At 38.6% G+C, this 13,935-nt stretch overlaps 1 protein-coding gene across 3 annotated transcripts in view; it reads left to right on the top strand.

The window, feature by feature from the left end:
• WWP2 (WW domain containing E3 ubiquitin protein ligase 2) overlaps positions 1 to 13,935 on the top strand; it is a 123,395-nt gene that overhangs the window by 70,286 nt on the left and 39,174 nt on the right. For all 3 annotated transcript variants that reach the window (XM_016146870.2, XM_036232108.1, XM_036232109.1), the window contains exons 7-8: positions 2,514 to 2,641; positions 13,150 to 13,360. In XM_016146870.2, the coding sequence (XP_016002356.2) occupies positions 2,514 to 2,641; positions 13,150 to 13,360 (339 nt within the window). The remainder of the gene's footprint in view (positions 1 to 2,513; positions 2,642 to 13,149; positions 13,361 to 13,935) is intronic.

The raw sequence follows: 13,935 nt of genomic DNA, 5'->3' as shown, positions 1-13,935 counted from the left end.
AGCTCCAGATTTAGGGCAAAGGAAGAATCTGGGGGGAGGGTATGTGTGTGGTGGTGATGGGAACGAGGGTGGCAGTGGGCCACGGGCAGGGAGGTGGCAGTTCACGCAAAGTGGTCCCAGCTGCCCCTGGTTTACAGGCTAATCCCGGCTCCACTCCAGCCTGTCATTCAGAGTAAGCTGCTATCATTAGTGGTTAAACATTTCTGAAAGCATTCTCTCTCAACTCTGACCGCAGGCCCTTTTGGGGGAGGGAGGGAGGAGCCAGGGGAATGATGGGACCCACCCTGTTGCCATGCCCAGCTGCTCTGCCGAGGGACAGGGAGCTGGACATAATCTTGGGCTTGTCAGAGCCCGTGCGTGTGACAGGACTGCTGTTGCATTTTCCGTGCTGCCCACGCGGCCTGCTGCTCCTTAAGGGATATAGGCCTGCGCTGTGGGCTGTGAGTACCAAATCAGAGATGCTTTTTTTGTCCTTTTAAGGGGATTCTTGGCTGAAATAAACCTTCTGTTAACCAATTTTATCTCTCCCAAGCTCTCTGCCCTCAACACGTATACACACAATCTCCAGTGGCTAAAGCCCATCTTTCCGTTTGGAACTCGTCTGTACTCGTTCTGCTTTTGATGAGGAGTTGTGGTAAAATGCTCAATGCTAGCGTTTCTTCCCATGAAGTGGGGACTTTGAAATATTTTTCTTGACTGAGGTGTGGTTGACAGCTTTTGATTTATGAAATTAGCTCAGGGAAAAATAAAATGGAAAAAGAGTTCAAATTAAATCTTTATTTCCATAGCTCAGTTGTGCCTTCTCTATCCGTTTTTAACTGCCACGCAGTCGTTAGGTATGAAGGAATCCAGAGTTTGCTAGGTTTCTTCTTCGTTTGTTCCTCTTCTTGTCCTTTTCCCTCTCCTTTTCCATCTTCTTCTTTTTCTTTTAAGTGTTGGCCCAAGAAAAGCCATTTATTTTTCTTTTTAAAACATTGTGTTTTTTTCCTTGCTCAAATGTATACAAGCTCAATGAAGAAAACTAGAAAAATCTAGAAAAGCAGAAAAGGGAAAGCTAAAGGCACTCATATTCCCCACATCCAAAGGTAATTACTGTTAAAACTTCGGCTTATGTCCACTTGTTGGAAAAAATCTATTTCTTGTACTAGAAAAGGTAGTCAGTGGGGGCGCTTCTTATTCCCCTAGGAACCTCCTAGTTTGGTTTGCTGCAGGCTTGTCTCAACACTCTGGACTAGAGTCTGACAGCAGAGGTGTTCCGGTGGGTACAGCGCAGCCCATCTGGGGAATTTCTCATGGAGCTCTTCATCTCGCCATTGGCTAGGTGACTAGTGAAATAATCTCCTGGGAGGAATTTAGCTTAAATCCAGTCTTCCCACGCCAGTCTCCAAACAACGAACCTGGGCTTTTCAAACACCTGAATTTGAGTCTTTGCTCCATTGCTTAGTTTCTACTGCACTTCTCTGTGTCTGTTTCCTTATCTGTAAAATGGGCATTATAATAGTAAGCTACTTCTAGGGTTGCCATGTTAAATGAGACAATGTATGTAAAAGGAACAGCACAACCACAGGTACCAGGAACATAATGTTGCAGCTCTATGCACAGCATACTCCCATTGTCATATTTATTGCTTTTATTGTTGGTCATGTGGTATATAGTATAGATTGTTCTCTGGACTTCTGTTTCTCTGCCTGGAGAGGGGTGTTCTTTTCTTCACTGGATAATATTTAAATCATCTTTCTGTTGAAAAGTAGTATATAATGACTAAGCAGTAGAATAATTTCCTTTGACAAAACTGCTGAACCAAAGGGCAAGGAGACTTAGACATTTTCACAGAGTGACGAAGTCAAGTTACAGCAGGAACGTGAGAACACATGCTACCTGTTGCCTTGTGTTCTCTGAAGATGCCAGGTAGGTTCTCTGCTGCTAGAGTCTGCCGATTTTCTTCTGATGTAGATCCCTTTCTGCATTGTTCCTCATTTACTTGGGTGGACCATGGAGTCAGTCATCTTTTCTAGATAAAACATTGCTAAAGTTGCCTAATGCTCCTTGACTTCTTGTTCCCAAGGGAAACATCTTCGTAGCTATAGAGAAAATGAATTTGGATAACTTTTGGATTTTGCCTACCTGGAGAAATATGTCATCTGTAGCCTGTCCAGTGATTCTTGTTTATTTCTTACATTCGAGCCCAATAAAAATAATATGATGGTCACAAGATATTTTACCCGTCATTTTGGATGTGGGGGTAGTTCACTCCGGATTTGTTTGCTTCAAGTGGAAAAGTTTACCCAAAATTGCCTTCTGGGTCCTTACCAAGAAGGAATCTTACCTGGGTCTCTCCGTTTGGAGCCAGCATCTTTTGAGTCAAGACTACATGGGCTATTAAAGGTCTTACTTATTATTATAAATAGAGAGGGAATACGGTAACTTAAGTTAGGTATACCTCTTTTTTTTAATTTTTATTTTTTATTTTTACAGTGACTTATATCTGTCTGCCTTATGCTTTGAACCCCTAGGACGCACAGACATTCAAGTGGTTCAGCCAGAACAACCACAGCAACCGGCGAACAAAGCCCTGGTGCTAGCAACCGGCATCGCCAGCCCGTCAAGAATGCAAGCCACAGTGGCTTGGCCAATGGCACAGGTGAGTGACAGCCCAGATTGCCAGCCTCGACTGAAGCAGTGGCCTCTACCTGTTCTCATGTGGAGTCAGGACTCTGCCTATGTTAGAATGTAGTATGGGTGAGAGAGGACTCCAATGCTAGGATGAATTCAAATCCATCAGTCTTTCCATTGACTCATCTTCCTTTATCTTTGGCATATTCTATATAGCTACGGTTATTCTCCATATGACTCTTCTAAAATATTCCTTTGCATAGAAATAAAAAAAGTATTGTTTTTTCTGTTCATTTCTTATCAATATTGGATTTCATTGAGGGTGGGTGGCGAATCATATTTATATTTTTTTCTTTCCTTAATTTAAGGACACGATCAGACTTAGGGAGAAAGAAAACTGAGTATTGTCCTGGGAGCTGGGTTAGAGAAGATGGCAGCACTGTTCATGGTTGGGATTGACTGGGGGCAAAGCCAAACTGCCACCGGGGTGGCATTCTGTGGCTATTCCAGTTAGAGTGTTTGTGCCATCTGAGTGGACAGCCCTTCCACATCCACATAGAACATCTCTGCTCCCTGGAAGTGGGAAGGGAAGTACCTATTTCAAAACAATTCATTTGTTGTCATGCTTTTCTTCTGTTTCATCAGGTCAGTATTGAATTAAAAAGAAAACTGTTCATTTTTCTAAGCATCTTGTAAAATGTCAAATCTTTAGTGACTACTGGTGTTTGGCAATTTGTCTTAATTTGGGGCAGCTGGGAAGGGGCGTGGACATTGCTTTGATAAACTGTAGGTGGGGGAAGTGCAGGTATTGAAATTGGTAAATGACACCTTGATTAATTTTGTAGAGGCTTGCGATAGCAGAGGTGTGGCACGAAGGGCAGGAGATCAGAGCAGCATTGCTTCTTCACATGAGCATTGTCATGACATTGTTAGTGCCCTCTACGTGACAAACTCGAGTAGGAGAAATTGATTTGGGTTACTTTCGAATGACTTTCAGTTCCTTTGAGAGCACCATATGAGGGCCGTAGAGCTGCTCTGATAGCTTACGGTGCTTGATTACACCATTACCTGTGATGGACTGCTGGGTGGAGTGGCCTGTGTCTTGCAGGGCTCACTGTGCATCTTGGCATCTGCTTGAAGGAACTGAGTTAACTAGCTTGCTCTGAGCCTTGAGGACTAGGATGAACTGGAGGTTCTGTCTCAGCCTGCCTGGTATTCCCATGCCAACCACAGTATCCCAGTTCTGGAACCATCTAGTCAGAGTGTGGATGTTCCTGTCTGTGGGAAGGGGACAGCAAGATGGTGGCTGTGGACTGTGTTACGGAAAACCATATGCAGCTCTGTGAGCTTCAGAAAGCATACTTCCATTAGAAAAAATAAGTCTCTCATGGAGGAGGACCAGTGTTTGCAAACGGAGAAGGGAAACTGGCTCTTCAGAACCAGTTATTTCCTGGAGACCTTGGCCACTTTGTTCTCCAGGGGCCTATGTATTGTGATACTGTTTATTGTGATACAGCTGCCTCCGCTTTCTTATGAAAACTATTGGTAAATTGACATTACATGCTGATGGTCTTTGAGTCACTCTTATTGACATTTAAACAGACCTGTATTTCCCTTACATTTATTTTCAGGTACCTCTGTATATTGTCCTTATCTCCAGGAACATAATGTTTTAGCAGAAGAGGCAGGTATCAGCCATGTCTTCGGAAAGCCCAATATCCGTAACCCCAAAGTGCCTTGGGAATGTTTTATGGCGGTGTTTCTGAATGCCCAGTCTGTTCCCAGAACCCATCTGTGAAGGACAGTCATTGCATTTTAGGGATTTCTGCCTCTTAAAATACTAGGCCTTGGCCTCTGGCTCATCTCTCTCCTTTCCCCTTTTCGCCGTGATGACAGCTCACCTTTGCCTCTCAGCCAGCCTGGACTTTGTGGGCTCTTTAATGTCTATCCAAGGGGTACAGAAAAAATCTCACCTTTCTTTGGGGGAGCAGACAGAAGCCCCTCTCTTTGGCAGTGCAAGAGCAGAAGGGAATCTGAGGATATGAGTGAGGACATCTCCATCGTTCAGTACACTGCTGTTAGAACTGTGAGGACCAGTTCCAGCATGGTGGTGGTAGTGAGTCTTGCCTCCAGGAAGTGTGTCCACAGACATACTGGATTTATTTAGCAAGCCTTTTGGCTGTGCTTTTCAGTTATGCATGAAAAAGACATTTGGGGCAGAAATGAAGCCGAGTTCCAGGTGGTTTTTTGTGTTGTCACAACTGTAAGGTTTCCATTTTTATGAAATGAAAGTGAATGGCAGCCTGTCTGTATAAATATAATATTTCTAAGTTTTAGAAGTGGTGGAATCGAGAAATAGACTAATGGTATAGCACTTCATCGAGACTTGTGTGGAATGATTTACTTTCTCATTTTTTATTGAAAACTTTATCTGAAACAATTATATCTCTCAGTCCTCTCTTAAATGTGATTTCCACGCACATAGGTCAGAGTCACACTGGCCGCGGTAGGATGCTGATCCCTTGTGTATGGTATGTGTATGAGGCCCAGGGACTTGCTGGGCTTTAGTTTTCTCATTAATAAAATTAGGACAAGACATATAGATCTCCTAAGATTGTTACAGGAATAAGTTACATAAAACATGTAGAGTGCCTGGTGTGGTGCCTGGGGCACGGTAAGCTCTCAATCACCGGTAGCATTTATCTTTATGAATAATTTCATACAGTTATAATTATGCAGCATGGGGTAGATTTTCGTTTATTCACTTTGTTATTTTTTTACACAGGCTTTTATGTATCTGGGATCTTCTTGATTAACTTTTTTTAGTGGCCTCATACTATTCCACAGTTAATACTCCATAATTAATTCAACCATTCCTCAATTCTTATTTATTTCCCCATTGTAAAACAAAATCCTGATGTAAACATTTTGCATGAATGAAGTTCTTGAGTCAAAGAATATAAATTTTTGAAATGAGATCCAATGTATATTATCAGATTGCCTTCCAGAAGATTTGAAGCAATCATACATCCCAAGGCAGTGTAAAACTTTCCTCATGTAGTATATAAGGTTTATTCCTGAAACCTTGTAAATACTGGCTCACCATTTTGCTAACAGGTATTAAGTGCCACCTTGTTGTTTAACCTCCTTGCATTTCTTCAGTTATTAGTTGATTAATTGTTTCATATGATTTTTTTTCCCTCATAGTGTTTGATTATGTGACCTTTGGAGATACGGAAGTTTATTTGAGAGATTTGTATGTTCTGGGTACACACTTTAAAAAATGTGATAAAATATACATAACATAAAATTTACCATTTAAACCGTTTTTAAGTGTGTAATTCAGTGGCATTAAGTACATTCACAGTGTTGTGCAACATCACTATTCATTTCCAGAACCTTTTCACCATCCCAAACTGAAACTCTGTACTCTTAACCAATAACATTCTCCTCTCCTCCCACACCCCAGCCCCTGGTAACCTCTATTCCACTTTATGTCTCTATGAATTTGCTTATTCTAGGTGCGTCATATTATAAGTGGAATACTTTGTCCTTTTGTGTTTGACTTATTTCACTTAGCATAGTGTTTTCAATATTTATTCATATTGTAGCATGTATCAGAATTTCTTTTTAAGGCTAATATTCCATTGTATGTGTATAACACATTTTATTTATCCATTCACCTGCTAATAGACATTTGGATTGTGTCTGCCCCCTGGCTATTGTGAACAATGCTGCTGTGACATGGATGTACAAGTATCTGGTTGAGTCCATGCTTTCAGTTCTTTTGGCTGTATACCTAAGGGTAGAAATAATGAGTCATATGGTAATTCTACGTTAACTTTTTAAGGAGCCCTAAAACTATTTTCCAGAGCAGCTTCACCATTTTACATTCCCACCAGCAGTGAATGAGGGTTCCAGGTTTTCAAATCCTTGCCAACACTTGTTGGGTTTTTTCCCCCCATTTTTTGGATAATAGCCATCCTCATGGGTGTGAAGTATTAGGTACAAGTTTTATATGTTAAATTTATGATTCTAAGTTTCCCCTATATCATCGTTTTGCCTTTTATCTGATTTTTGTGGCTCTTGTAGAAGAGGAGTTAAAATTTTTTTAAAGTAATTGTGCCCGAGCATTTTTTAATGTTTGTAACTTTACCTTTTGGTTCAATAGTGAAAAGATTTTCTCTTGTCTATAAACTGAATAAATACTGTATTTTGTTTTATCTTTTATGCTATGTTAAAAAATAACTATCCTAGAATTTATAGAGGGATATCTATTTCTATACATATATAAATATAATGAGTGTTGTGTTAATTTTTCTCTATTTAGGAGTCCTATGTTCCTATAAACATTAATTAGTTTTCTTTTCTCACTGTGGTTTTACTTAGTGTTTATCACTTACCACATTCTTATATTCAGTGAGAATTCATTTCGGTACTCTTTATTTCATTTATTTTATTTCCAGTTTTGAACTAGGATCATGTGATTTTGATTATTGACGTGTTGTATGTTTTCCTAATGTCTGGAAGGGCTAGTTTAGCCTTGTTATTTTTTCACCAGGATATTCTTTGACAGTTATACATTTTCAAAACAAATTTCAGACTTTGAATTCTTAGAAGCATGGTGGAATACAAATGGAAATTGCATAAATCTGTATACTAGCCAGAGAAGGACTGAACTTTCCTATCAGGTAACATGGGACAGTGTTTTCCATTCTTTTTTTTCTTCTTTTTTCCATCTAATTCTTTTGGTTTGTTCTAGTGTTGGTTGCCCTTGAAGAACTGAGCGATCAGTTGCATTGGAATCGCATTGCTTCTGTTTCATATTGACTGCTTTACTGTGGATTTTATGTTATGAACTGCGCTTAGTTTAAAAAGCTTTCATTATTGGCAGTCTCCTTCTCCTTATTCGAGTGTGGGGCCTGAAAAGACTGTGTGCTACATCACACACACCTAAAGATCTTGGAACACACAGTGAGTTGGCGGCATGTCTAGAATTGAGAAAAAGAATTTCCAATTCTTGATCTTTTTTTTGGCTAACTGTGACTAGTGTATTAGAGTTAGTACTGAATGAATATCTGATTCATGAAGTTAGAATGTTTAACCAACAACACAGAGGGAACCTTGTGAAATACTCAAAGTTGCAGTAACCAGAGGCTACTCAACTGCCATTTTACCTACTTACCCCATTTATCTTCTCATCTTGGTACCCAGCTTTTCTTTCTATATGAGAAAGGCATCTAAGGCATTTTCATTTCTCCTCTCCCCCACCTCCTTCCATTGTTTCTACTTCATGGTGTCCTGGGTTTGGGTATTGGTTCTGCTATTTGCTGACTGCATGGCACCTCTGAATGTACCTCTGTGAGCCTGTTTGTCTTCAGTAAAATGGGAATAATAATATCTTTTTCATGGGGCTATTGGGAAGATAAATGAGCTAATGAAAGTTAACTTGCTAACAACAACCCAGGATACTGGATTGCATCTTGCAATAGTAAAAGGACGTTAGTGGAAAAACTGGCAAAATCCAAATAATGTTCTGGTGATTAGTTAATAGTAATGTACTGGTGTTAATCTTTTGGGTTTGACAGATGTGCTATGGTTAATTAAGTAAGGTAGTAATATGGGAAAATGGGCGAAGGGCATACTGTTTTTGTACTATCTTTGCAAATTTTATATTAATCTAAAAATATTCCAAAATAAAAAATTTTAAAAAAGAAACTGCTCTGTAAGGGGTATGGTTACCCAAATGTGAGGTGGTTTTATATCAGGTGTCTTTTGTTAGATTATTAGGCTTATTGAACAAGTATTTATTGAACTAATATTTATTGAAAGCCATTTTGCTAAGCACCGTGGACACTGTAAAGAAGAATATAAGAGGGCCTCTGCCCTATACTTTTTTTTTTTTTTTCAGGAAAATAAGCTGCAAAGGCACCATCAGCCGATGTCACAGGGTCTATGGGCTCCACAAAGGGGATGAGTCTGGGCTGAAGTGCTGGGGTGGGCCTTGAGGGAGGAGAACAGAGCTGAGCAGAGAGATGGAGGCCAGAACCTCGGAGGTACAGAGTGGAAGTTGAAAAATGAAGGAAATGAATTTGACCCTATTCTCAAGAAGGGTACCATCATTCGGGGAACATAAGTTGCATACATCAAATAATTAGAGTTACTAAGGGAATATTGGCTATCTTGAATAGAGCTAAAATGTAAAATACAGCAGCTCTCTAAGGCCCAATGAAATAGTAAGTCTGTGTCTTTGATAATCAAGTTTTTCTCTCTACTTGAAGTCACATTATGGCTTGTGTATGGTGCTCTGTCACTGGTCTATCAGGTGACAGTGGTCCAGTAACTTAATTGTCTGAACTTTAATTTCTTCTGACTATGAGCTGTGATGTGATGGATTTACCTATGAGGTTCTTTCAAGTGCTTATGTTCTAAGAATCTGTATATACACATACACACACATTCTTTGAGAGCAGAAGAGTATAAACATGGACACAGAAAGTTTGTCAGTGCTAGAATATCTGGCTTTCATATTCTATTTTGAACTCGAGGTGTGGCACAAAACACCTTAAACAGCTGATCTACTCTGGTAAATCAAAGGCTCTTGGATACATCTGTGAACAAGTCTAAGTCCTTCTTACTAGATTTGCAGCTGCATGAATAGTCACATCCCAATAGTGTCTTTTCCATTGCCATCTCACAGGGCTCTGCTTTTGTTCTTTTCCTGGTCAACAGTTTCATAGTAATTATTACGTATATGTTATGAACATATACGTAATAATAAGGTAGTACGTATATGTTATGAACACTTTAAAAGTATAAAAGCTTAAACCGTGTAAAAAAAAGTTTCCTTCCTGTTCCAGTCCTCCAGCATCCAGTCCCCAGAGGCAGTTACCATTGTGTTTCTTAAAATTCTTTTCAAGATATTTTTTGACTATACAAGCATATGCCTATATATTCTTTAAACACACACACATACACACACACACGCGTATACACAAGTGGTAGCATAATATATATGTTGTTTTGTACTTTCCCACTTAATAATTATCTTAGAAATTTTTCTAGAACTTGAAGCACTTTGCCTTTTTGCTCTCCCTGCTAACCACAGCCAAAGATGAGGACAATTTTAGTACCAATAAGAATAATAATCACAGCGGATTAAAATATTTAAAATATGTTTAAATTCGAGAGCTCATAATGATCTTTTAAATTTTATTTTTCAATTTCAGTTGACGTATAATGTATTAGTTTCAGGCATACAGCACAGTGATGAGATGTTTATATACCTTACAAAGTGATCATCCCAGTAAGTCTAGTACCCATCTGATACCATGCATAGTTATTATAATATTATTGACTATATTCCCTATCATAATGATTTTTAAACAAAACAAAATTTCTTTGTTCATTTTTGGAGGATGTGAGGAAATCAACTCATTATTCTGAAGACTGTTAAAGGAAAGACTCAAGCATTTCTTTGCAGATAGCCAAGATAGCCAAATAGTTGATGAGGCAAAGTTTTTCTTTATAGGGATGATAGAATTAGAATTTTACTGTTTTGCAGACCCTAACCAATTAATGGATTTAGGCAATAATCATCAGTGGCTGCTAACATCGCAAAAAAGAGGCAACCAGATGTCGTGTGCCTCCTGATGGAAGTATACAACTCCATCTGTGCCACAAACATTGAATATATACAAAAGTATAAAGAGTATTATAATGAACTCATCACCCAGCTTCAGCTATTGTTTACTCATGGCAATTTAAATTTCATCTACCCTCTACTTCTCTTTACCGCACCCACCTTCACTTTCTCTGACCTTTCATTTATTGCACTTATATTTTGATGTGGCCCAAATGTGCTCCATAGAGCTCCTAGCAATTTCTTCTCCTGCCAGCAGTATGTAGAAATGCATTTTCTTTATACTTTTATCAGTGTATGATTAAATATTTTTACTCTTGCAATATGATAAAAAATAGTATTTTATTATAGTCTTAAATTGCATTTCTTGTCTCAGAATTGAGATTCAGCATCTTTTCATATATTTAGGGGTAATTTGTATTTTCTTAACTGAAGTGTTTCTTTGTTTTTTGTTCTTTTTCTTACTGATTTGTAGAGCCTCTTTTTCTATCAAAGAAATTAGCTATTGGTCTGTAATGAGTTGATAATTTTTCCAAGTTTGTTGTTTTTCTTTTGATTTTCATTTTGCTTATGGTATCTTTTTTTTTTTTTTGCCATTTAGATTTTTAAAAATTTTAATGCAGTTGGAATGCATCAATCTTCTATGACTTCTAGATTTCATGTAATACTTCAAAAAGGCCTCTCCACTTTGAGATTATAAAAATATTCGCCTCTGTTTCATTTTTTTTGTCAGAATCCCTGCTTCTTCTGCAGTTTATTTTGACATAAGGAGTGAGGTAGGAGTATAACTCAGTTTTTTTCCCATACACTACTCAGAGGTTATTAAATAACCTTTCTTTTCTGCAGTAATTTCAAATGCCACCTTTGTCATTTACTAAATTCCAGGGTATTTAATCGTTTCTGAACTTATTTATTTAATCGACATCTGCCTGTTAATGTTTCAGTGGCACACTGTATTAGGTGTTGTAGCTTGATAATATATGTTAATACTTAAGAGAACTACCTCGTCTCTTACACATACACATAACACTTTATCTTTAGAATTTCATGGCAATTCTTCTGTATTTAGTTTCCCTTATAAATTGTAGAATGAAAAGTCACGATGGTTAATTTTTTTATTGGAATTGAGTAAAATTTATAGATTTGCATAAAGAGAATTGCCATCTGTTGTGTTTTACTAATTTGACTAAGATAGAATAGAAATAGAAATATACAGCCTTGCATTTCTGTTGGGGAAACATCAGTTGCACAAGAGGTAGTCATTTGTTTAACAACTAATTCAGTCTACGTGCCAGACAGTATATCATATACTGAAGAGAAAGCAAATAAATTAATCATAGGTCGTCCCTAGGCTCTTATCTATTCATTAAGGTCAAGCTTGGCATCATATCAGGTGAAGAAATATTAGTTTCAGAAGATCACCAGTCTCATGTTAGCCAATAGGCTCAGAGTTAATATAATCTCGAGTTGCATTAGAGGATGTGCAGAGAAGGAGAAGTAGAGAGTAGTGAGTGAGTGGTTCAGGCTCTGGAGGCAGACAGCAGGGTTGTGAATTAGGTGCACGATGACCTTGGGAAGTTATTTTATCTCTTCAGGCCTCAGTTTTCTCAGCTTTAAATGGGAGAGGTGTTAATCGTACCTAACTCATGGGGTTGTGTGTGAGGCTTAAATGAGAGAATCCAAACTGCCTTTGCATTTTGCTGGCACATACTGGTGTCCTGTAAATGTTAACATCATTTATATTGGAAATCTGACTCTGCTGGTGTGATGGTTTCTGATCTATTATGTTCAGTTCCTGATAGCATTATTTAGGAGAGGCAGTAGTAAAAAGATCTATAAGTGGGCAGAAATATTGAAGAAATAGTATGCCTTTTTACTGGAAAAGAGGAGGTAAATGAGAAACAGAATGACCAGATACTGATATTGTATTGCTAAGGGATGAGGACTAAGACCAGCTAGTGGAATTCAGTTTAAGATAAGAAAAAACTTTCTGGCAGGTACATCTGTTCAACAATGGAGTGACTCTGTAGTGAGCTCCCTGTCAGAAGAAATGTTCAAGAAGAATCTGGGTGGCCATTTGTTAGAGAAACTGCAAAAAGAATTTCTGAATTAGGAAGATGAGGCTAAATGACAACTAAGGCATTTTCCTGTGAAATTCTAGTTTAAATGTACACAGATGGAATCTCATATGTAGAAAATTCTCTACATTTGCCTTATCCATTTTCAAAGAATTTTCTGTATATAAATGTAAACCTTTGAAACCTCGTTTGATCCTTTTTGAGTAAGAGGATATTGTAGTGCCTCAAGGTCCTTGTAAACATGTATTATCATCAAAGAAATGAAGATATGGCGAAATAAGGAAACTTGGGAACCAGCTTATTTCACTTCTGTTTCTCTGTCTATTGTTACCTCGGATATAAGTCTCTTATCTTTGGAGCCCCATCCTTTTCATCTAGAGTATTTATTAATCCTTACCCCCTACCTTGGGAAATGAGTCCTTAAAAGAACAAGCATATTATTGGAAGTTTTCTCTCTCTTAGTATGTGTGGAGCTTTTTGAAAGACGGTGCTATTTGTACCTAGCAGACAAATGACAAGTTTAAAGAAAAGTATATGACTCTATAAATTTGTATAATAGGAAAATTTAATAAATTTCTGTAGGAGAGATACTATTTAATAATCTATTTATTCCAGATCCATCTCCCAGTTTTCTTCCAGCAGGCCATTACTGACTTGCTGTCATTTCCAAAAGTTATATTCTGTAAAACTTTTTGTTGTCATTGGATACATGCACAGTCACAGTGTAGGTATTGTGTTATCACCTTAAATGAAAAACCTAGTGAATGTGAACATAAGGCTTAGTCAATCTCTAAAATATGAGTTCTGCGTTTTCAGTGAATGACGAACCTGTTACCGTCCCTGATCCCGAAGAAACCTCCGTTGTTGGTGTGACATCCCCACCTGCAGCAGCATCAGCTGTTACCCTGAATCCCAACACAACATCTCTCCCTGCTCCAGCCACGCCAGCTGAAGGAGAGCAGCCCAGCACTTCAGGCACACAGCAGCTCCCGGTGGCTGCCCAGGCCCCTGATGCTCTGCCCACTGGGTGAGTAGCCTTCTGTCCCACAACAGTGCTTTTCACCCCTCCGAAGACTGAGGCGCCTTCACCAGGGCAGAAACAACATGGTTATTTACTACCTAGTGGCTTGGAGTCTCTGGGAGGCTGCTATGCTTAGGAATAAGGGAGGGGGGAAGAACTGCTTGTTCTACATAAATCTTAAAAAGAATCTAAATTATCTAGGGCAGAATCAATGCTACCTTATACCATGACTTGAAATGAACAGCTTGACTCAGAGTACAGCCTTTATGGAACAAGGAGCTCATTTTACCTTCTGAAATTGTTGGAGGGTATTTGCCTAGATCTTACCTAGAAAACAGCTTTTCTTTTATGAATTCTATCTTAAGGCTCTGAATATTGCTGTACATTATTTCTGTAACTGGGGCTCAAATAAACATGGGCTACTAGTTTTCTTGCCTTCCTTTAGTTCAGAATTAAATCTGGTGGTAAAGACCTTGGATGGTAAGAAGATGGCCCAGTAAGCCAAAATGAATTTCAAGTTTGGCCATATAGTGCATGGAGATTAAGAGCATGACCTAGGAATCAAATAGATGTGAGTTTGA

This window comes from Rousettus aegyptiacus, unplaced genomic scaffold (genome assembly GCF_014176215.1).
Source record: "Rousettus aegyptiacus isolate mRouAeg1 unplaced genomic scaffold, mRouAeg1.p scaffold_m13_p_14, whole genome shotgun sequence".
Taxonomy (NCBI): Eukaryota; Metazoa; Chordata; class Mammalia; order Chiroptera; family Pteropodidae; genus Rousettus; species Rousettus aegyptiacus.
The sequence above is the reverse complement of the archived record's forward strand: the minus strand, read 5'-3'. Positions and strand labels throughout refer to the sequence as shown.